The 24,554-nt window shown below is 45.5% G+C and overlaps 1 protein-coding gene across 4 annotated transcripts; it reads right to left on the bottom strand.

Moving 5' to 3' along the window:
* Positions 1-1,624: 1,624 nt before the first annotated feature.
* On the bottom strand, positions 1,625-23,482 carry LOC146974557 (pecanex-like protein 3). 4 transcript variants are annotated; one of them, XM_085798056.1, is made up of 36 exons: positions 23,113-23,482; positions 21,498-21,988; positions 20,441-20,649; positions 20,229-20,334; positions 19,982-20,021; positions 19,738-19,833; positions 17,717-19,459; positions 16,771-16,900; positions 16,245-16,414; positions 15,423-15,480; positions 15,181-15,322; positions 14,868-15,025; positions 13,798-13,951; positions 13,431-13,463; positions 13,141-13,312; positions 12,759-12,869; positions 12,516-12,607; positions 12,283-12,392; positions 11,926-12,031; positions 11,742-11,834; positions 11,489-11,639; positions 10,756-10,900; positions 10,212-10,389; positions 9,950-10,058; positions 9,548-9,677; positions 9,376-9,434; positions 9,059-9,274; positions 8,245-8,498; positions 7,913-8,143; positions 6,820-6,923; positions 6,565-6,712; positions 6,234-6,464; positions 5,245-5,519; positions 4,218-4,387; positions 3,716-4,122; positions 1,625-3,270 (listed from the first exon to the last, which is right to left on the bottom strand). In XM_085798056.1, exons 2-36 carry the CDS (start codon positions 21,648-21,650, stop codon positions 3,118-3,120), a joined length of 6,837 nt encoding a protein of 2,278 aa, XP_085654182.1. In that variant the 5' UTR covers positions 21,651-21,988; positions 23,113-23,482; the 3' UTR covers positions 1,625-3,117. The 4 variants fall into 4 exon arrangements, with proteins under 4 accessions (XP_085654182.1, XP_085654184.1, XP_085654183.1 ...); XM_085798058.1 differs by having other exon boundaries at positions 10,212-10,386; positions 23,113-23,462; XM_085798057.1 differs by having other exon boundaries at positions 23,138-23,287.
* Positions 23,483-24,554: the final 1,072 nt, after the last annotated feature.

Here is a 24,554-nt window from a genome sequence, read left to right as displayed (position 1 = left end):
ACACAAAAACCTTTAATTTAAATAGGAGGAAAAAAAAAATCACATAAAAAAACTGTACAGAACATTTAACATTGACTTAAAGTTCTTAAATAAAAGACCCCCCCTCCCAAAAATAGCTAAAATAATAAAATGATAACAAAGTGGGGATGGTGTATGATACATTTTGTGCAAAAGAAGTATTAATTGATTCTTCCAAAACTGCACATTTCAATGTGAAGAGTGCCTCTCTCCACTCTGCCTTGCCCTCTGATAGGTAAACACAGTGTCCCTCCATAGTGTCTTCAATGTAAAAGAACCCAAAATCCAATAATAATAAAATAGATTTATATTTTAAATATATATTTATATACGAAACATGCTGTACATAATTTCAGAGATTAAGAAATCCCTTTTTATTGACACCCAGGTCTGTCTGTTAACTTGTGCTTTCCTCACTCCCAGCAAAGTAAAATGAAAAACAAAAATTGAAAACAAAAAAACAAACAATATAACTCCCTGTTGCTTTGGATACAAGATGAGTGAGAAAAGAAAAACAGAAAACAACACTGATCAGAAAGTCTGTTTTTCCTGAGTCAAGGAAGTTACAAACGAGTTTTGAGAGGGATAGTGACACTTTTCACCTGCCGTAGGGTCTGCACAGCCGAGACTGAGAAATCTCCAGGCTGCCAAACAGATCTTTTAAAAAGCGGGGAGAGAAAAATACAACAACAAAACTAAACCAAAAAAAAAACAAAAAACAACCAAACGTATTGTACTTGTCCCTTGTTCAGATGTAAGGAGCTGAAAGTGGGAAAAAACAGCACTGCCAGGACAGAAAGATTCAACAAATATGTGGCTTGAACAGCATGCAGTGTGCAGAACGTACTTAAACCCAGAGAGAACAAACTGCTGTGGGGTCGGGTGGAGAGGGAGGCATCTTTTGTAACGTTAGTCTGACCCAGTACTCAACGTGCTTCAGAACTGTGACACTTAAGTATTTCATTTTTTTTGTTACTCTTATCCCCCTTTCAGTTTTCTCCCTTTGGACAAAAAAAAAGAAGTCAATTTCTTTCCTGTTATTAGACCCTGAGAACGCCGGCCTCCTTTCAAGCCTCCTACAGGGGGACGACGCATCTGAGAGAGAATTTGGTGAGAAAACGAGTGCTCTTCTGGTTCGGCGATCGATGGTATTGGCACGAGGTTATTTCAGAACCTTTAAACCACTGCAGACAAAAAAAAGGGGCAGTCAGGGGGACAAAGCCACTGGATTTAGGGTCGGTGGGTCAGTGTCTTTTTTTTCCACGTTGCGTCACGTACCTCAACCTCCCGATCAGTGTTTTTCAGCCGATTTTCACAGTGGTGGAACAAAGAGAGTGCAAGAGTGGGAAACCAACCTAAAGTGACTTCTCAGGAATACTTCCAGTTCTATTACATATATATATTTATATAAAAAGACAGCTATTGGTGAGATGATACAAATGTGATGACACCAAACAAATCGAGGGAGGGGTGTGGGGGGTGGGGGTACAGTTGAAAGAAGGCAGATTTCCAATTCGATATATCAGCACACCATATAGACAAACCCCGTTAAAGATATCTGTAAGACAATATTAATCAAATAAATATTCCACCTTTGCTTTCAGTATTTATTCAGCTTTGTTTATTTCCAACTAAAACGCTGGATTTAACTGTTTGTAGAAACAGCAGTAGTAGTGGGTATATTAGTAGTAGCAGGAGATGCAGAAGCAGTAGTATAGCAATGGGAGGGGCCGTAACTGCAGGCAAAGAAAACAGAGCTCCCCACACGAAGCAGCCTGGGTCCCTGCTATTGAGAGAAAAAAAAAAAAAAAAAAGACTGGATCTGATCAGAGAGGGCGTTATTGATCGCTCATCCAAAGAAAACAAATGCAGCGCCCCTTCAACAACGAGGAACTGGTGATTCTTCAAGTAAAGTAAAACAAAAAGGACATTCCACTCACCAAAAAAAAGGCTTTAAGTTTCTAACACTCCCGTCTTGTGATCAACACAATTTTTTCACAGATTGGAAATCACCCTCCGCTGAAGCCTGATCCGTGGACACCAGCTCTGTCCGAAGTCATCCCACATCTCTGTGTTGCTAGTCAGATTCAGGACTCGTGTCCAGGCCTACATCGACTGTAAACTAGCGGTAAAAGCACCACATGTTGGCTGGGATGGGAGTTTGTTGTTTGTTTTGTTTTTTTTCCCTGAAACTTGCTCCAAGAACAGAACTGTTGAGTGTTGATGTTGTCAGGCACCTCTGTAGGAAATAGGCCAGAGGACAAAGATGACATTTTGGTGAGATGTGTTTTTTTTTTTCTTCTTTTTTTTCTTCCTTGTTGAATATGTGTGATGTGCAGGGGAACAGAAGTGGAGGCTCCAGAAATTGTTCAATATGTACTGATAAATATTATTTGACACGACTGTAGGTCCAGTGAGTAGGGAGGGGGACGGGGGGGGGGGGGCAAACAAGGCTTATCATGGTTTCCACATATCCTTCGCCTGCACATACAGCAACATACTGATCTGTTTTCTGATTGGTGATGCAAAAAAAACAACAAAAAAAAACCTGCTGGTGCAGATGTTAAGTGAGACAAAGTCAGAGGTGACCCTCTATTCTCCAGGATATAAAAATAAACAATCCTCAAGCAAAATATCCCTCATAATTGCACTGGCCTTTCTGGCCTGTCACTACTGTTACAACCCAGCGGTTGTCCATAGAGACACCGAGTGCCTTTGTTTGGAAAAAAAAGAGAAGAGAACGAGTCCATCATCAGGCCTTATGAGTCTTGATGAAAGCTGACTTTGGCTGAAATCATTTCATGATCTGACGTGCATCAGCTCAGCATTCAGATGTTTAACTCCTTTGGCTGAGAAGGAGAGGGGGGTGATGTGCATGTGTGTGTGTGTGTGTGTGTGTGTAACCAAATCCATCCAGTATTGCAGTGGGTCGTTAAGAGGACAAAATGCAGTCGCACCGAGTCACTTTAAACTTGGGTTGATGGAATGAGTGTCGAAGGCTGGAATGAGTCCGGTCTGGACGGAGCCAGGCTCGGTTCAGATTCAACCGTGGTGTGCTTTCGCTGCAGACTACGTCACTCAGGGTCTCCCAGTGCAGACTCAGCGCAGGTGCTCAAGTAAAGGCAGCTCTGTGGATTCCTCTCGGTGGGTGGGGGGGTCGCCTGGGGTCAGCAGGGTCGGATCCAGCGTTTGAGTGGCTCCCAGAGGATCTTGTGTCAGACTGACCTCTTGTAGGGGCACGGGAGGGGTAGACTGGGAAAGATAAAAGTGACAGTTTGTCTATGAAAACTATAATTACCACCTCTTATCTTACATGCCAGGGTTATTCTAGACTAGCTGCAGGTTACATCTCTGTTCACTGACAGTCACACAAGGTATCAACAATCGGTGTAAATCTTTACCTTGAGTCTCAAATTCGACCTTCACAATGACTAAATGTTAGTGCAAATTTGAGGTATTTCCCACAAAATGTTAACAAGATATCCTGATCACTTCCTGATTATTTAGTCGATTTGAAAACCTTATTCTGACAAACTTTTGCGTCACCGTATGCATGCGTGCAGATTTCCCCTCAAAAATGTGGAATAAAAAGTGAGGACACAACACCACTTTTGTGTTTTCTGTTCAGATCGGTAAACGTAGCCTTGGACTACAGCTTCATACGAATCGGCAGTTAACATATCGACGGCCTCCTCACCTGTGTGCGTATGGTCTGTACTGTTCCTCCCTCTCCCTCCACTGCAGCCGGTCCGTTAAAGCCCTTCCTGCCTGAAAAACTCCATTTGCCAAAGTGGCACTCATAGTGTAGTCCACCGCCCTGGCCGAGGCCAGCCCGCTGGCCCGCTCTGTGCCCCGAGTTCTCCAACAGGCTCGCCGGGCAGAAGCGCTCCGGGCCCGGCAGAGGAGGCGGAGCCACGCCGCTGCTGAAGGAGAGCTGGGAGCTCGACAGCTGCTGGCCCAGGAGCCCTTGAATGGAGGAGGTGCGCTGTAGGGAGGTGAGCAGGCCCGCCTCCATCCGGCCCTCCGACTGGCTGAGCAGAGCTAACGGCAGCGGCTGCGGGTGGTGCGGCCAGGTCTGGGTTGGACCGACAGGGTTGTCTGTACCTGAAAAAAGACATTCAAGTTTGTTCCTTATGAAACGTTGTAATTAAACAAAGTGTGCAGCTGTAGTTTTTTTCAGTTGCTCTTAGGTCTCTTACCCATCGAGGGCTGGACAGTGGTGATGTGCGGCTGGGGAAGGCTGGAGGCCGGCGTACTCTGGGTGGTGTGAACAGCTGGGTTGGTGGAGATGGAGGTGGAGCCGCCTCCACAGTCCGAGTCCTCAATGTTTCCACCGCTGTTGCAACCGGCGCCACAACCTTTCTGTAACCTGTGGACAGACGTTTATTAGAGCCAAGACCATCACAGCAGTTTGACTGTCCCTCAACCATTTTCTCTGTGTGTGTGTCTGTTTAACTTTTCATGTTGTCTATTCACTTATTTCACTCAAAAGCATGTGTTTCATTAATTAGCAATTACCCTCATCAACAAACTGAAGTGTTCTGGTAAGCTTTGCCAGCTCTATGGAAACATGAATGGAATATTCAAACACAATGCTGGCTGCCATGTTGTACCGCCATCTTTTACGTTCAGTGGCAGTGCGACTGTAAGGTTACCACAGAAACACTGACTCACAGAGAGACACCGGAGCGGTCCGCTCTGGAAAAACGACTGAGGTGGCGTCTATTTCTTGCTTTCTCTGGCTTACGTTGCTGTCTGGATCTTCGTTAACATTGTTGGTTGTATCATCATGTATTTTGTACTCAATTCTGTTCTCGCTGTAAAGCACCTTGTGATTCTTATCTGGGAGAGGCGCTATATATAAATAAAATCTGCTTTACTTATTTAAAAACCATCACAGCAATGTAGTGTGAGAAAGGATGGAGGGTCACACTCATTCTGCATTCATGTGGAATCAGGCAGACGGCAAACCGGATAGTGGACGAGAGAAGGCCGGTAAAACGTGGGTGAGGTAAACCATACGACATCGCCATAACAACATACTGTCACATCATTTTGCTTTGTGCCGTTCCGACGGACCGCTTGTTTGTTTATCCCGTTCTGTGCAGCGCCTGTCGTCCGTCTGCCCGACTCCACGTGAATGCAGCATATATGTATAAATTATGGGAGACATTTTCACATGGGAGACATTTTCACACAGTTTGTCTTTAAGTTTATCTCGCGTACCTGTCCCAGCTGCTGATGAGCCAGGTGTAGATGTTGTGTGGGCTGACGGGTCCGCCCCAGACGGACCGGAGCTGGCTGTGCCCCCCGGCGTATGAGGTGGTGAGGGGGGACACGTAGATGGGGTAGCCGATGGGCTGGTCGCACGAGGAGTTGATCATGTTCCTCAGGGCCTGTTTGGCGTTTTGAATGCTGCCGCGCTCTGGGTTGCGATTGCGCAGGAAAACCAGCTCCTGCTGTTGCCCCGCCCACAGCCCGCGCACACACTCTCTGTTCACCTGCAGGGGGCGGCACAGAGGCAGGTCAGGAGAGGAGCACAGGGGTGTACAGGCTCAATTATTAAAAGCATCAACATTTCAAGGAAAATAAACAAATCGTGGTTAAAGGGATAGTTCAACATTTTGGCAAATTGGCCCATTGCCATAATCCCTATAGTTTTAGGAGTAGGTTTGTTGCCTTTAATTATCAGTGCAAGCTATTTAAACTAATCAAGTACACAATCCAACAACTTCAAAACGCTCTCATGGACAAGTTGTGACCTGCACATTCACCACGCTATGAGATAATAACGGAACATTACGAGACAGAGTTGTTTTAGAGGTAAATTCATGCAAAACCACTGATGCGTTTTTTCAGCAAGCAGTCTCTGCATTTACCTCTAAAACAACTCTGTCTCGTAACGTTCCGTTATTATCTCATAGTGTGGTGAATGTGCAGGTCACAACTTGTCCACGAGAGCGTTTTGGAGTTGTTGGATTGTGTATTTGATGAGGGAAACCAAGAAATCCCATGAGCCTCTGTAGCGTAGATCTGAGCAGCCTGCGGCTCTGCTCCGCCGTTCTAAAAACTGCTTACACCGACAATTAAAGGTAACAAACCTACTGCTATGACTATAGGGATTATGGCAATGGGCCAATTTGCCAAAATGTTGAACTATCCCTTTAAAACACGCCGCGATAACAAGATGAGTAATTCCCAGGATGAGCCGTCACCTTGATGACTCTGAAGCTCAGGAACCGCTTGTTAAGCATGATGATCTTGTACTCGTCGCTGCCGTCATCCATGATGTGGCGCAGTGCCAGCAGCGAAGGCATGTTGGCTAAGATGGCGCTGCGCCACACGGGGTCGCCCTCGTGTGATATCAACATCTTCTCCTCGTTGGCAGTGATGGCGTCGTACAGAACCATCGGATCCTCATACTCGTCTGGAGATGTGAAGTGGTCCTGGAGGGTGACGCAGATCAAAGGGCTGGTCTTAGTTCAGTGGCAAAAACAATCTTTATCTAAACCTGAGGACTGTTTTTTTTTTTTGTCGTCGCTGTACCTGATGCAGTTTGAGGGACATCCGCACTCCTGGGGCCACGACTCGATTCAGCAGGTCCATGTCTGCAAACACCCATTCATCCCGAGGAGACGTGATACGAAAGTCTCCCTTGAAGAGAGCGTGGAGGCCATAGAGAAACGGCTCCAAGCTGTCGAACAGAAAAACAACTGTAGCTGTTGCACATAACCAGCACATATTCAGATAGTGACATTAACCTCCATATGAGACGTGGCATCATGGGTCTGGGGGCCTTACCTTGCAGACATGCTGTGTGAGGCTGTGCCCAGAGCTCTTCTTCCCAGGATACACAGCCCAAAACAGAGGTTGACAAGTGGAGAGTCTCTTTCACAGGTAACCGGCTAAAATACAACAGACAAATTATGATGAATTATACGATACAACAATAACAGAGGTGAACTACATTCAAACAAAACAAGTTTCAGTTTCACAATATGATCACAGATTACAAATTATAGATTCCAGCTAAGCCAAGGACCAGAATGAGGGAAAAAAAAGACAAGAACTACGACCTAAGGCCGCGTTCAGACTGCCAGCAAAAATCCGATTTTTAGCCCCTCCAGATTGGAACTGGATGACTCTTTTGAAGTCTGAACAGTCCCAAATCACATGAAATCCGATTTTTGCAAAACGGATCGAAACCACCTCCGGGAGGTAGTTTCAGATCGCATTTGGACAGATGCGTCTCAGTCTGAACAGCTCCAAACACTCAGATCGGTTTTGACTGTCCGTGACGTCACTCTCCGCGGCGCTGTCACTGTGTTACAGGTCCCGTATGGTCCCGTGAGCTCCAGTTAAATATCAATTTCCTTCTTGTTACTTTTCTTTTATGCAAACTACCGTGTTGTCGGCGACAGGAGTGACGGCGACGGCGCGCTCCCAGCTCTGGGGTGCTGGAGTTTCCCGTCTCTGTGGCCACACACACAAACACACACACACACACACACACACACCAGTCTCCGGTACACGTACACACGCACACACGCACACACCAGGCGGGCTGAGGTTGAAACTAGCGGGGTAGTGCGGCTGCAGCACCGGGCAGATCACTGTGCTGCAGCGAGAGTAGCCGCCACGTCCGCGAGGCATCGCCTGTCACATATGGCGTAGCCTCCGCTCCGACGTCGTTGCTACAGCAACCTGTCAGATGGGTCAATAATGTGGCCCAGTCTGAACAGAGCCAAATGCGATTTGGACACTTGCTAAAAACAGTGTGGACAGTTAGCCCTAAAAATCGGATATGAGAAGGAATCAGATTTGAATCAGATTTGCCTGCAGTCTGAACGCGGCCTAAGATGGATTCTGGAGTAAATGTCGAGGAGGGTCTCACCGTCTGGCGCCTGCTGTTGCAGTACTGAATCCAGTCCAGGTAAACCATGCAGAATGAGGAGGGGGTGATCCCGGAGGCCCTGTGGTCGTAGTCCTCGTCGATGTTCAGGTTGAAGGTGGGGTCACTGTCTACGTAGTTGGGCCCCTGACACGGCCGCAGAGCCTCCTGAACGGTCTCGTTAGTCAGCCACTCCTCCAGCTTAGAGGACCGACTCACATAGTAGATGATGCTCTGTTTGAGGGAACACGTCGTCATGTCGACTGTTAGCAGGAGGCACGGTTTCAGAGCGGAGAGCATAAAAAGGTCCTTTGATCCTTTGAAACACGGCTCACCTTGACATAATACGTGATGAGGATCTTCCGCAGGTCGAATACTTGCAACATGGAGGCTGCGTTGTTGTCGCTGATGCTGTAGCCCTCCAGCACGTACTTGGTGGCGGCCACCTCCCACGCCAGCCAGCGCTGTCCGAAGGCGGCGTTGAACGACAGCATGTGGGGCAGGTGACCGGGTTCACAGCAGCAGCATCCCTCGTCCTCCTCCACGCCCTCCGTGATGGCCTCCACCTCCCTCTGCTGACAGTAGGTTCCTGGGCAGAGGTGAAGACAACGAGGTTCAGCTTAATCTGACTTTACTAAGCTAAATTTACAATAACCTTGAACTGTCAATTCAATCATAATTTTAATAAACTGAAGACAAGACTACAAGTCTAAACATCCTGTGTGTGTGTGGGCATAAAAAAACCAAAATTTTCAAACTAAATTTGGTTCAATCATTTCTGTTTACCAAGCCATGTTTAATTTTCAAGTGATCCTTGATTAAAATGACAAAAACACTCAAATAACACCATCACACATTTTTCTTTTTTTTCTATTTCTCTTTTGTTCTTTTATTCTGTGTCCTTGTCTTGTTTTGTATGATTGTCAGTTGTTTGGGGTTTTGTTGTTTGTATGTTCAATAATGATTTGTATGGACTGTTTGGTCATTTTTAAACCAAATCAATTGAAATAAATAAATAAAAAAAAGTTGGGGTAACACACGGTCGAGTGACATATTCAAACCATGTCCAAATCAGATAAACACAAAACTGAGCTCATTGCACACACACGCTCTGAACACCGTCTGCCCCATCGTCCCCCTGCTGCTGACCTCTGAACTCTAGACCCCTTAGTTGGAAGGTGACGAGGCCGTTGCCGATCTCGATGATGTGCACCAGCGCGTTGAGGTAGTCCGAGGCGAGGATGAAGCAGTCGCCCGTGGTGTAGTTGCCCCAGCGGCCGAGCAGCAGGTCTCCACACAGGCTGTGCTGCAGAGAGCGGGTCAGGTGCTCGTAGAAAATAGAATTCAGGTTGTTGTCATCGGCACCTTTGAGAAATTTAAGAAAGAAAGGACCATCACTATAGATAAAGTACAAAACAAAAGACCAATAGAGATAACTTGATGGTAATAAAACATTATTTCATTACCTGGGTTTCGGTCTAACTGAGTGGCGAGTCTGGTGTTAGAATGATCGACCCGCTTGGTGCTGCAGAAACGACAAACTAGCATTAGGGCTCAATGAAATCCATAATATGTGGATTGTAGGAACAACTGTAGCGTCACAGTGACAGCAGCTTAGATAATTTGATCAAAACATACTTGTAGTCGCGCTCCCAGAATTTTACGGGTCTGGTGTACGAGGTGACAAACACAGCGCTGCCTAGGACAGGATTAAGAGGGGTAGAAAATATGGCAGAGAAGATGGCCTGCACAAAAAGCACAGCAGAGTCTGGAGTAACACGAGTTAAGGACATGACGTCAACAAATAGCAGCTGGTGAAATGTCTTTGAAACGATCCTAGTCCAGTCCAGGTGATGCACCATGGTTAGGAGAGGAACAAAATAACTCAGACAACAAAAAGTTGTTTCAACATACACTGAACGTTATAAACTGCGTCACATTTTGAAGCTGTAATTTGTGCTGGTGGTGTATTAGATTGTATTACACATCAAAACAGGAACTTGGGAATTAACTCTGTCACAACATTAAACAAATGGATACGGGGCACAGCAAAGGGTTGAGCGAAGGCGTGGAAGGCGGATCCCCAGGTGATCTGCCAGGGGGCGATGTAAGTCAGAACAAAGCGAAGCTTGTACAACAGGTCCCACATCTGAGAATTCAAAGGACAAAAAAAAAATAAAAATCACACAGCGGAAATATGTTGTCAGCCACAAAGATAAACCGTGGAGCCCAAACAGCTTCTAAAGAAGAACAAAATGGAATGAGTTCATATTATTTGAGCTGATGGGGCATGTGTGCTAACCTTGCTGAAGAGAATGGACATGAAGTAGTAGTCAATAAGGAAGGTCTCCGAGAAGTGTGGATAGTCGAAGTGGAAGAAGAGCGTGGTGAAGCACAGTGTGACGTACTGCTGCGACGGCGCACAGAAGGACGAACGCAGCAGTTTCATCCCCGCGACTGAGATGAAGAGAGCTCGGCTGCTGCAGGAGTCGAGACAGAGAGAGAGAGAGTCAGGGTCACATGTCGAAATACACGGCTGTAACCTGCATGTGTTCTGGTTAAACTAGAAATGACAGACAACTCTAGATACTGGCCAGTTTATGGATTGAAGAGGAGAAAAAAAAAATCTATTGAGGAAATATATTTCCTGTATCTTGTGCTACTGAGCACACCCTGCAGAAAGCAATACACCTGGGGAGGGGGGGGTTGTTCAGCGTGTCTATTAATTTTATGTTCTACGGTTCCAACACGGCCAACAATACATATCCCTGGGGAGCAGAGACGGAGAGCGTGGGGTAATGTATGGATGTGAAATAGTTTGGAGACAGAATGAGGAAAAGGCTTACTGGATGTCCAGCTCTTTGTGGTTCTGGCCCACAGTTCGAGCTTCTGTCGTCAGGGAGTTGAGCACCACTGCGGGGTAGATGAAATACTTCTCCACGCACTGGAGCCACGCGTACAGCTTCTCGAACCACATCAACTGAGCGGCGTCTGGGGGGGCGAACGGCAAGAAAAACAATCTTTACACACTTGTTGAGATAAATCCACAACCCAAACTCTGTCTGTCCCCCTGAAGCTTTTCACAGCTGCGAAATAAATCTGGCAGAAAATTATCTAAACGGGAAAAAAAGTTGGAAAGATGTTTATACAATGGGTGGTATGGTGTAGCATCTCTGACATCCTCTTGCGATGCCTGGAAGCAGATACAGGAGGGAGCAGTCTGCAGTGTGAAGGTATTTTACATCAAAACAGCCTGAAGATGAAATAAAGTTGTCCTTGAAGTGATTCATTATTAATTCCACTTCAGTAGTATTGTTGATTAATTGACTAATTGATTTTAGTCTCAGGGATACCTTGAAATACGCAGCCACTTAACTGTTTAAAAACAACTACACAGTTTGGTGCTGTTGTTGAGATGTTTGTGGTGAGCATTACTTCGACTAGGAAAAAGCTGCATGGAGTAAAAGGTGTAAACACTTTTCCCGGCAGGGGGTAAAGCTGCATGGAAATTTTCAATTTACTCGCACTTGTGTGTTTCTGGGCATGTGAGCGAAGGTAAAAGAGCAATCAGACACTCACCTCGGACCTCAAACTGACTGTACTCTTTGGAGCGGAGCACCGGGTGAGCCAGGCAGAACCACGGCAGCTGTTTGCGGAGCTGCGGCAGGAGATAGTGTGTAATGAAGCCTACCACCCCGGCCAGGATGTACAAGACAAAGCTGAGAGCAGGCTGTGGATTGAAAGAACAAGAGGAGCATTAGCATCAAAGGTCTACGGGCTGTTTGTCGCTAAAACTCTGAGAAATGTGTTGTAGTAATAGGATAATACTGACTTGTAGAGCGATGAAAACGGTGCTGGCACTGATGGCAAAGGTAATCACAGCCATGAGGGGACACATGACGAGGTCTGAATGCAGAATCTCTTTCTACAAAGAGAGAGTGAGTTTAAAATTAATGACGCTTTGAAATCAAAGTGAAATAGTTGGCCTGCGCAGGAAGGTGAGGTGTGATCTTTACCACAGAGTTACGCAGCTTCTCAGGAAGAGGGTCCTTGATCTCCACAGGGGGTTCTTCTGGTGTTCGATTCTCCAGCTCGGGGAATAACTTAGACCGGACGAGTGACCTGATGTGAGTGTTAAAAAAAAAAAAAACATGAGAACTACAGCAAGAAGCTGAAGTTGGCATCAAAGTCACAGGGTAATAAGGGCAATACACTTTGTAGAAAGCTACTGCTGCTCCTCTTCTGTCGATACAATGGATGCATTGTGTTTTGTCAGTGAATTCAGAACACGATCTCTTTAGTTATACATTTCTCTCATATAATGTTTAATGACAACTTAGACCATGACTGTCAGTCTAAGTTAATACACAGACCATAGGATGGTGGGATCACTGCTTTGGCGGCTGAGGTGGTAGGATAAGGCCAGGAGGAGGCCGCAAAACACAGAGAAGAGTACTGGCACATGGGCGTCCCCCCAGGGTGCCTGACGAAAAAGAAACAAAAACATCAATTAATAAAAATAAAGACTGTTCATATGAATTGCTACTCTGATCAGAAACACCGGCGCTGCACCACTTTGTTCGTGCACAGGCTCTGCTTCACTTACGTTGATAGCACCGAGGCAAAAACCGTACAGCAGAGCAGCCACCAACACACTGCGTATTAGGCTGAACAGAGATGAGAGGGGGCTGGTGGTGGCTGAGAAAAGAGACAATAAATAAATAAATACATCAAAGGACGAACACAAACACAGGTAACTGATGTGTAGTTTCTAAGCCATCAGTATTCAGATGCTATTTTTCTGCCAAGTTTTAACATCATTGACCCATTTGTGTCACCATGTTCTTACCAGTTCCACCAAAAATGTGCATGTCGATCTGCTCCAGCAGGCACATCACAAACGTATTGACCTGAGGTAGCAACCCAAACAGGAAAATGACTGGGAAACACAAGGCAAACACTGTTGGATAAAAGAGAGAGAAAAGAGAAAAATTAAACTGTGAAGAAGGAAAAGTGTTCGCATTTTGTATCTTGCACACCTCTCCAAGTTTAAACCATCAATCCATATGTGTAACACAGTGATATAATGAAGATAAGTTAACATCTACAGCTAATCTCTAACCTACTGAATGACCTCTCCAATAAAAAAAAGCAAAGATGTTAATGTGGTTGAGGTTTTCACAGGCTTGCTGTCACATCGGTGATGTAACGAGCCGAGTATAGAAACTAACCAATGAGCATGTCCCTGACACAGAGCAGGAAGTGCGCAGAGAAGAAGGTGACGCCATAGAGGGAGAACGGTTGCAGGCTTTCAGAGCGCCCAGATAGGTCAAAGATCCAGATCATCACACAGCACAAGCAGAAGTAGACCGGCCGACTGTACACGATGATCCAGTTGTGGCCCTTTTAAAATAACCGGCAAAAAGACACCGTTACAAACAAATGTTACAGGGATAACGCCTTGTTTGGGTTTTTAGTTTTGAGAATATTTTAACAAATAAAAGATGAAACCAGTACTCACATGCATGGGAGAAGCTGCATCTGGTTGTACACTCTTTAAAAAAAAGAAAAGAAGAAGTTAGTAACAAACAAAACTTAGGTTGATTAACAAACTATTTTAGCCTCCAGTCAAAAACCTTGCACTAATTTTTGACCAAGGTTTGAGCTTTACACCTCGGGTGAAGAGAGTTGTTCAGTCATGCTTTAATCGCTTGTAAAACACAGCCAAGGTTGAGTATTTACTTCATCCACATCCGGATAAACTTATTCACACTTTTAATTCCTCTTGCCTTGACTACTGCAACTCCCTCTACATTTTATTTTCTGTGCTCAAGATCTCAATCAGGCTGACACAGTCTCATTAAAATAGGCATATAGGGCTGAGGCACCTTCAGTAAGGAGTACTGGCAGCTGGCGATGACCAGGCAGAACTGGAAGACCCAGATGTCCCTGAAGAAGCCCTGGAGCAGCAGGAGGAACCCCAGGAAGGCCACCAGACTGGCCAGCACCACAGCAAACACGTTCTCCCCAACTCTGCGGTTCCTGGCAACAGAATTCAGAGAAATCAATATTCACACAGCTTAACCATGTTTTTAACCAAGCTACTTCATAAAAAGGTGATTAAAGGAAGTGGAAACTACTGGGACATGTATATTTTAGCATGCCTTGATTAAAATAAGCCATTATAGTGGTGGGCCTCAGGCACGTGGCTATAAAAGGATCCTGTAGGAGAATATGCTCCATTTACAGAAGTAATCAGTCGCTTAATCAGGTTTATGTTCCAGGCTTTTTCCCTGTGGGCATTTAGGCCTGGAGAATCATGAGGTCAGAAAGGTCACAAGAGTTTGTGCATGACTTGAGGTCCACCTGATGTAATCCACAAAGTCTCTTTGATGTGTGAAGCACCGTCACTGTATCATCTGTGTCATCTTCTTTTATGAGATGGTGTTAAAACTGGCAATTAAGATTACGACCATGGGAAATTATTATTATTTTGCTTCCATATATGAGTAGAAAGAGAAAATCATCTTCAGCGAAGGATGTCGACTGAGAATCCAAACCCTCTTCTCTGAGAACTCACAACCAACAGTTGTGTGTGTCAATAGAGAAAACCACTTAAGTATCAGGGATCAGCCGTCTGTACAGAGTGAGCTGCTGTGTGGTTTCAACTGCTCTCTGAAGTCAAAACCAAAATACAAATGGTTGTACTTCACCATAAGCCTGGTTTGGGTTCAGAACAGTCTACACCTGCGTCATAGGAAATTACTGGGTGTGCTGGTACTTTCAATATTTATTTGAAATATTAGGAGCCCAGTTGCCCATTCCTTCCTTGGCAATTAAATGTTTGTTTAAAATTCACTTGTGTATTGTTTGTGTATCAGTCACTGATATTAGAGACGGCCAAGTGCAACCCATAAACAGAACATCATCGTTCCTCAACTCCTCCTGTTTTACTTACCTGTCCAATAAGGCCAGAAGAGCCAATCGATCATACCGAACTCTCAGCCACTTCCCGGGCAACACCCAAAAGCGGTAGTATTGTTTGGGCTTGGCTTTCTCCTCAATCATCAGAGTGTTTTCCTGGGACTCTTGTAGAGATTCATGATCCAGCTCAAACTAGAGATGAGGCGAGAAATACCGTAAGTGATGAATTCAGGAGAGGAAAACTGGTTGTTTTCATTTTGAGGCTGAGTGTCCAAACTAATTTGCATCAATTGCATGACATTCTTCCATTAATTAATCTGCCACATTAAACATGAAAGGCTGCTAACCTCAGGCATTTCCAGAGGCACCCTGCGCACCTGCATGCCCTGTAGAACCACAGGTCTCGGCTGGAGCATGGACAGAACCGGTGCCCCTTCCTGGACCTCAGTGGAGGTGAAGCTTGAGGACTGGGACTGCCTCTCCCTTTCCCTGCAAACATGACATTTCAACAGCATTAGTTGTAGCTTGTAGTCGTGGCCTACTGACAGTTACGGCTAAAAAAAAAAAAAAAAAAAACTTCATAACTTACTGAACTGGGTCCTCATAACCACCTCCGGCAGGTCCAAACGTGTAGGACCTCTTCACACCTGTTACACAACAGAGTCAAGACTGCAATGAAACTGTTTCAACAGTGAATAACCTGCAGTCATTTTGGCTGCTTATATTATAACAGCCGATCTATCAGATCACGCCTCTGTGTTTCAGGATGGGAAGAGTGGGCAACATGTGTCCATGAGTGCTGCTGACAGTGATGAAACAGATGTTCAATGAGAGACACTGAGATTATGCTCATGTGAAACCTTGTCGCTGTCAATGGTGATGACCTTCACTGAGAGATAGTGGTGAATGCCGACATTTTTGGTATTGGCGTAGTTCAGTTGTTATATTTTACTAATAAATAAAAAGGTGACTCATACATTGTTTCAAATGGGGTTTTCACAGTGTAAATAGTAAAATAAATTCAAGAAAATAATTTGTTAAACTAAATTCAAAATGTTTTAATAAATCATTTGTGTCAGCCTAAACAGCCTGAACAGTTTGGGAACCGCTGGCACAGTTGATGTCTTATAACCTGACAACTCGTGTGGGTTACTAAATGCCATATCTCCCCTGGCTGGCTGGTGTACGTCAGTGCTGCCGCTGTCAGAGCCTTTTGAGGAGGTCAGTGGAGCACATGTAAACTGGGCCCTGTGTTCCCGTTTTCAATTTACAACCCACCCAGTGACGTGACGTCACAGGGAATTAACAGATAAACCTTAGAAAAAGTTCATGAGAAAATCCATTTTATGATCATCTCAGTTAAGTGCATTTCCCAAATTGCTGATCTACTCCTTGGAAGCCGGTGACTCACCACTCTCGTCATAGAAATAGTGCACTGCTCCCTCTGATGTGTCATCGAAGGTAGAGGCCTCGTGGATGCCACTGCGGGGCAGTAAGAGCGAGGAGGCAAACTGTAAGGCTGAGGGGAGCGTGCGAGTCCGGGAGTGAGAGGAGGTCCGCGCCCGCTGGAGGTCCTGCAGACTACAGGAACGAGAAAACGCAAAAACATGTTGAGTAACGTACTGTAACATTAGCCCATTCAGTTCCGCTGAAGGCTAGCATGTTCCCCGAGATTCAATATCAATTAATTCAGGCGTTATCATTAATTCCTCTTAAAGTTACTGGTAATATTAATTATAAGCCAGGTTTCTTGAAGTAAAAATTTGTATTAGCGCTCCCAGTGCTAACATCCATCACAAATAAATGTAGTATTAGTCAACTGAAAATTCACAGATAGCTTTGAAGACTGCAGCTTTGTCAGAGACTGAAAAAATTGAAGGCGCGGTTGGGGCTACGCATCAACCATAACCTTCACTCAGGTTTGCGAGCCGACTGACCTGGGAGGGGATCCCATGGTGGACGGGGGCGGTGTAGGGTTGCTCCCAGCATTGTGTCTCCTGCGGATGGCCTGGGTCCTCTTCACACTGCTGACCGAGTCGTGTTTGCCCCCATCCTCTGGAGCCATGGCTGCAGAAGGGTTATCAGTTACTTCAATGCAATGGTTTACATTACAGTGTCAGCTGAAAACCATTTCTGCTTCTTTCTTCTCCTTCTGCCACTGTAACATCAGCTTTTTCAATTATATTAAATGTAATTAACCCAACCACACATTGACTAACAAATACCATGAATCACTTAAGATTGCACCGCATGACAACAGTATGTCCCAGATGGAACAGAAAATAGATAAATATGTAAATTCTAACAGCCTAAATTTAAGTTTGCTCTATCCATGCATGAAATCCTCAGCTATAACCCACACTGGGAAATTTATATAGTTAATCACACAATTTAAAAATATTCCTGTTTTTCCAATGTTATCAGATTTGTCTCATAATTTGTAATTCACCAGAGTTGCTAAAAATTCATACATCCGATGTTTGTATTTCAGAGCATTTTGATTCTGCCTTGAAATTTGAGAAAAATCTTTCATTCTGTTCCATAACTTCATTTTCATCAGTCAAATACATCGTTGATAACATCACTTCTATAACTTTGCACAAACGTGTGTGTCCCTACTTCATCCTTCATTTGATGAACGAAAGAGCTTAAACTTTGCACTTATTTGTAGATTGAAATGAAAAACCTGGGAATACTTAAATAAATTATTTCAAATCAAAAATATGTTTCTGTATTTTCTGATCTGGCCATGAGGTTCCTCCAGATGGGCCATTGTTTCTAATTAGCTGCATATACTGAAAACACTGCATCCCAAGATCGTATCCTTCACCAGCATCCAAACCTAGAGCAGGATCTCTCAAACCTCTGATCTGACCCACTCACCTCCTCCCACAGCCCCCTCCTCCACCAGCTCTCCTGCCCTCCAGCCCATCTGGTTGCCGGTCCACGAGCCTCCGAGAGAGTCCAGCCGATGGTGATGAGTTCCAGGGAAGCCGTCGGTGTGAATAGTGCGGGCTTCCAGATCAGACTTGGAGATGGTGAGAGTTCGAGGCGCGGGGGTGGAGGTGGAGGGCATCGTGAGCAGAGTGGAGGGCAGAGCCGCCGTGTTGCTCTGGCCTCCACCCGCCCCGTCCATACTGAGCACTCTCGCATGAGTCTTTGCACTCGCTGTGCTAGAAGAGCGCTGAGCAGCACGAGAATGAGAGGGGCAAGCGGTGTCAGGTAAATCCCCATCCCTTGGAGTAGGCAGTTGAGCAGCAGGGGGGAGCGGGGACGTAATGCCAGTGTTAGCGAGGTCCGGGGAGTAGCAGGAGGTAGAGGAACTCGAGTCGTCGTCGTCGTCGTCGTCTTCGTCCGAGCTGTATCGCCGCTGGGAGCCCAGACTAGAACCGGCGCTCATGTCGCTGCCGTCGTCCTCGTCGCTGGAATCCTCAAACAGACTTTCGCTGTACGCCTTGGCGCCCAGCCGGTTGCGCACTGGGATGTAATCTCTGTGTTGTCTGTGATTGTGGTGACGCCTGTAAGAGCCGCAGTCGAAGCTGCTGCTCCCCGCCCCGGCTCGCCTTCGTGGAGCTTTCCTCCGGCCCGGCCTGTGCCCCACGCTACTGCCGCTGGCCCGCAGCAGCTTCAAGTCTTTAGGGCGCACAACCTGCTGGGCTTGAAGAGCAGGCTGGTCGGACAGCAGGAAGGGGGCGGAGGATATGGGCAGAGCCGGCTCAGAGCACACCAGACCCAGGGCCAGCCCTGAGGGAACCGAGTTGGCCTGCCGAGGCGGCGGCAGAGGAGGAACTGAAACATTTCTGTCTAAATCACAAACCTCTGAGTGGCCGCTACTTGAAGGAGAAGAGTTCTGGAGAGGAGGGGGCTGTGCAATATCAGCGAGTACAGGGGGCAAATCCTCTCCTTCGACGAGCGTCCTGTCTAGCCCCTGGCTGAGGGAGAACTCTTTGGAGGGGGAGCGCAGCAGCACGCTGTCCGACAGGTTATCTGTGTCACTGCCGCCCTGTCCTGCCACGTCTTCTGCGGGCTCAGGGACGTTGGCTCCTCTCGCTTTTGCCGAGGCAGACGACTGTGCATCTGCAGGCCGCGGCTGGCTGAACGAGGGGCTTTCCAGCTGAGTGGAATCAGTTTTTTCGCTGCGGTAACTACTGACGGTGCTCAGCGTCTCGCGGTCCGTGGTGCCTGCGCTGAAACAACTGTCCGTGGAACCGGCGGCGAGCGCCACTCCGCTGCGGCTGCCCGGGTGCTCGGTCCCAGGTGCAAATGCCACTGGGTCCAGACCCAAACCCAGGAGATTTTCGCTCAACTCTTCACTTAAGCTGCTCTTTATTAGGGGACTGAGGGGAGTATCCCCCAGGCTCTCCGATTCAGCAGAGGGGCCAAGGGGAGAATAAGCCCCCAACCCATTGTTCTCAGGACTCCGTTGAGACAGTTGTTCTGGTAACTCCTCCACTTCCTGCAACTGTTCTTTCTCGCCTCCGTCTTCTTGACTGGAGGGTGAAGGGGGGATAGACAAGCAGTCTCCAGGTTCTCCGAATACAGTCGACACTCCGGATACTCCCATGAGACCCGGGAAATCTCCTCCCAGACCAGAGGCAATGCAGGACTGGACGACACCAGGGCCTCCTGTAAAATGAAACAGGCCAAAAATCAGACTCAGAAGCAGACTGTAGCACAGTTTCCTCTCTGCACCCACAGCTGTTTTTACTCTTTTATCTTTTCATTATAAATTTGGAAGCATGCACCAACATTCATCCCAATGGACAGGATTAAGAGTCATGCCTACAGTGAAATGTGTAGAGTATTGGCTTCCTGAGCGTGACTTTATTTTCAATCGTGCAGGATTAGACACTGTTCGGTTTGCGTGATGCTGGTTTCTGGTCACTGAGTAGTGGCGGACTTACTAATGGTGTCCTGGGAACTCTGGCGTAGGATCTCCCGGTGTGCTGATGTGACAATCACATTATTGCTTCCCTGTTCCCGCAATAGCTCTTTGATATCTGGGGTAAAAGGAAAGAAGTCACTCAAAAAGCAGCACTGCACAGTGCACACTTAACTCTATAGAGAGAACATCTATATAGAGAACATCTTATACATTATTTACCAGTTTACAATAAAAACCTGTCAATTTTGAATTCAGATACTTACCCTTTGTGCCGCCTGTGTCCTCCAGCTGCGGCAAGAACTCCTGAAGAATGAGGACACGGTGGGTTAGTTAAAATAGCTCAATACATACTGTATGGACAAGGCCATTACAGCATTTGGATCTAATGAAAACATTTGCCCAACAGACTGGCTGGGGAACTCATTAAACATTTTCTGACAAGCAGAGTTCCAGAGATGATGAGGAGAGCAAAGAAGACTGCATGCTACTGTAAAATATGGAAAGCCTCACCGACACCTGGTTCAATCCAAACAGCGAGTGCTGTGAGCTACAGCGCACCGGGGGTGTCGAGTTGACCTTCCGAAACACAGTCATCTCTACACCAACATGACTATCCCTGTCAAGAGGTTACACAAACAGAAAATTTAAAAAAGGATTCAGTGTTTCACAGCATTGTGATCTCACACTTCCTCCGAAAAATCAGTCAGAGAGCTCCTTCTTACCTGTGCTGATTCCCATCGTGGACACCTGAACCTTCATCTCCTTCTTCTGTCCTTGGGGCTTCGGCTGTGAGTGAGGCCTGCTTCTTCTCTATAATCTCCCCAAGGTCGAACATAGCATGAAGCCGAAAGTTCACCACCTTAATGGCGGTGAAGAAGACTGCTACCACAGCAGAGTAGACACCAGCTACCACCAAGCTAGCAGGGAGAGCCTGAGAGGGAGTAGAAAAACACAATGACAGCAACTGAGATGAAGTACAAACATGAAAGAAAGAAATAGCTACATCTCGAGGATTCAGGGCCAGGACTGCTTTGATAAAAGCCCGACATTCCCAAAAGGTATCAAACTAAATGCAGTATTGTGTGCTTAATATAATGATAGCATATTCATATTCTACTTTAAACCAGAACAGTGCAGTGCAGAGGGCAATCAGTAGTTTTCATATACTGTTTGAAACTCTATTTAAATACTGAACTTGAAGGCAAATGATAAAGTTATTTCCCACATAGTCATGTGCGAGGTAGATGAACTTTGCAAATTCCCTGGTCCAATTTACAGTCTTCCTTACCTACTGCTGTTTTGCATGCACACACTCTTTTACAGTTACAAAGGATGATTAATGTACATTTTGATACATCCCCTTTCTGTTTCATGTCCAATCACACAGGTAAACTGTAGATTTGTTTCACACAAGTCTGACGGTGACCAGTTGAGTTACTAGACTGCCAGGTACTGCCACCACCCAGATCTCATAATGGCTGAATATTAAAAAGGGCTTCATTAGATCAGTGGTAATGGAACTAATAAAAGCTGTTAAAACCACCTTAAAGCCACTTTAGTTTAGTTGGAGGATCAAATGTTAAGTCATATTATGGTTTCTCCTTCACTGAATGTGCAACATTGCATCGAGCAAATCCCTTTTGCAGCAGCCGTTTCTGGTAAATCAAAGCAATTCTGCAAGGTTACATGTGAAAAAAATTGGTCATGAGGATTCATGCCTGAATTTAGAGGTTCTTTCATTTATTATTTACTGTAGCCTTGTGTGAATAATGTGCTTACCATGAACAGCAGAAACGGGAAGGCCAGAAGAAATATCCAAAGGTAGAGGTGGAAGCAGTTGGAGAACGTGCTCTGATGGGGGTCCACGTACCAGCCTCCTGTGAGCGAAGCCCATACCCCCTGCCGCAGTATCTGAAGAGCCTGGGAACCCATCTCCACCTTCAGGTTCAACCAAAAGCTGAGAAGCTTCCTCCAAGGCTGTAGCTCAAAAAACTGTGCAGCAGTTCGAGCCACAGTATTTTGTGTCTATGATGGCACTTCCATTGGGGATGGCAGGTTAACCAAGACTGTAGCATCAAGGACAATAGTTCTGGGTCTTGGATATGTATACTTCAGTTGAGATCAAGAATCCGTGCATATTCCTGTGCCAGTTTGTGCTCCCTCCCTGCACCGATGTTGCCACACTCTAGCCTAATCCTTGTTGGGTAATGAGGAGGAGAGTGACTTTTTGGCACATTGGTAACCCACTGAATGTATGAAAAAACATTCATCTGTAAGAAAGACCAAAACTGGTTTGTTTCCTTATATGAAACATATTTCAAACATTGCATTCAGTGGGGGAAATGAATGCTAGGGCAATGAGCCATTCATGGAATTACAGTGGAACAAAAATAATCAAAAGTGGAAATGTGTAAGCACAAATCTGTCAGCTTCCTACTTGCACATATCATTTGTGGAGATCAGCACGACTGAGTGTCTTTCTTTTCTGTTTCACTTTGAGTACTTCCTTTAAATCCACATAATAATCAAACGAAATAGTTTCCACCTGATTTAATCATGTTGGTCGTGGTGGGTAGGCTACGTTTAGCAACTGATCACTAGCTAACATTCATGCTGTGTCAAACATTTAACGCGATCAATTACCATTGATTACCTATACATCGCATTACAGTAATGGTCATTTGACTACGGTGGAGTTTTTTTTTTTTTTTTTAACAGATCACTTAAAGAAAAGGTGAGAATAGCATAAACTGACAGTGATTAAAATAACTGTCGCGAGTAGATGTCTCCTAATCAAAGCAAAAACAACAGAGGAGCTACACAGTTTAGAAGTTTTCAGAGATTTCAGCCAGGATGACAGAGCTTAAAACACCCAGGCCACTGCTGTGCCAGCTAGATTAAGTTTTCTGACTGACATTAGCGAGCTAACACACACAAATTTAGCCTAGCTAACGAAGATATACCTGTGTCTTTCTTCCCGATCTGGTAAAATACAATCTGCTTCGCCCACAAACGCCTCCCAAATCACCTCGGTGAATACGAAAACATAATCGATAGCAGCAGCAGCACAACACCGCAAACTGGCTGACAAACGTTAAACATCATTAGATAGCTTTGAAGCTAGTCGCCGGCTAAATGCTAGGCCGCATTTATCAGCATTTCAGAGGCTGGGTGATGTCCCTGTCGTTAGCAGTGTGACTACCACCACCAGCAGCAGCAGCAGCAGCAGCAGTACGACCAGCAGCCTGCAGCAACAACAAGTCTCAGCTCCACCGGTGAGGGTTAGTTCAGTCTGCCGCGGGCTAATGTTAGCTTAGGGTTAGCTTGGTAGATATTTTACAATTGTGCTCACAGTAAAAATGTTTTTCCACATTTGAATGCCAGCATCGCTTACAATTAGCATTAGCTGTCCAGCTTGCCTCATATCCTCCTTCCGCATCCAGTCCTTCCTTGCAAAAAAAAAAAAATCTCAGAGCTTTCCTTCTCAGGATGATGCTAGCGAGCTGAGCAGAAGCTAGAGCCTCACTTTCAGCTGCTGGCGTTGGCTCGTTAACTTCTCCTTGTTTTCACACGGTCCCTCATCCTCTTTGGCTTCAGAGGTTGCCGGACATGCAGCGGAAGCGGGGGTCCTCTCTCATGATGAACGACAGCTGTTTCTTGGCACAAACGGTGCCTGTGTGAAAATGTGCCAACAAGCTAGCTGACAGAGCAGCTAGCGCGCTAGCTAACAAGTAGTTGACACACGCACGGACGCACTCACGCACAGAACGCGACTAGCGAACAGAGCGATTCCCATGGCGCTGATTGGACGCATGGGCTGACGTCATGGGGGAGTTTTTTTTTTGTTTTTTTTTTATCAAAACATCTCAGTCAATATCCTCAGGTCTTTTCACAGGTTTTAGCCACCTAAAGTAAAGTAAGGGCGACAAATTAACAAAATAAAATATTTTTTTGTATTATAGATTTCCCTTGGGCAGTCAGGACTCTAAACACACAGTAATACCCTCAACATCATGATGTGCAATTTAATATTTATCGTAGTTTGCGTTTACTCTGTTGTTTTCTTTTAATTTATTTATTCCCACTTAATATTTAAATATAGGAATTTCTTATTTATTGTGTTTGTGTATATTCTGCTGTTTTTCTTTTTATAGGCTATGTAATTCCCTTTGAGTGCACCTTGCCTTACCTTGACACTGGCTGTATGTTTGGGTTCCCTGCACATAGAGATATCCTACTATTAAAAGAGAGAAATCGTACCATTTCTCTTATATTTATGTAAGACATTTCATCCCATAGACCTACTATGGACAATGGAGAAAGAAAGTTGAGCTGACAACATCTCTCTGGCGTCCCTGGCCTTAAGAGGCAGTGTGGGCTGAAGGTCATGAGTGAAGATCTGAGAAGAAGCTTCAAAACACATTGAAATTATGAAGTGCGGATAAATTAGTCAGAACCATCCGTATGTTAACTCACACTATTCCTGAATGTTTAGGGAATATATAAATCATATAGATTGAAAACACCCTTTAAAGGGTTTTTGACATAACCGGCAAACTTACACATACAATTTAAGCCCCGACAATGTGTTTTAATGTGTGACAACCTTGAACCTAAAGTAGTGTTTAACATTATATACAGTACATATTGAAATATAAGGGCATCTGTGTGGAAAGTATTTACAGTTTGATGAAAACATGGCCTGGATGTTGGTGGAACGGGCGTCAGTCAGAGTGGATAAGACTTAGCGGTTGTCATCAGGGCTTCTCTTGTCATGGCTGTTTTGTTGAATTAGACTTGTGACATCTCAGCAATGATCAGTAGTGGCTTGTCGTG

Source organism: Trachurus japonicus, chromosome 14 (assembly GCF_045865225.1).
Source record: "Trachurus japonicus isolate A0001 chromosome 14, Traja_1.0".
NCBI lineage: Eukaryota > Metazoa > Chordata > Actinopteri > Carangiformes > Carangidae > Trachurus > Trachurus japonicus.
Note: the sequence above shows the minus strand (reverse complement) of the source record. Positions and strands in the feature narration are given on the sequence as shown.

Excerpts from the sequence above, each read along its gene's own strand:
- LOC146974557 (XM_085798056.1), bottom strand. The coding sequence starts at position 21,650 with ATGGGTTCCCAGGCTCTTCAGATACTGCGGCAGGGGGTATGGGCTTCG. Across the intron at positions 20,650-21,497 it reads TCCCGTTTCTGCTGTTCATG|GCTCTCCCTGCTAGCTTGGT; the intron begins GTAAGCACATTA and ends ACTCCCTCTCAG. Across the intron at positions 4,123-4,217 it reads CACTGTCCAGCCCTCGATGG|GTACAGACAACCCTGTCGGT; the intron begins GTAAGAGACCTA and ends GTCTTTTTTCAG.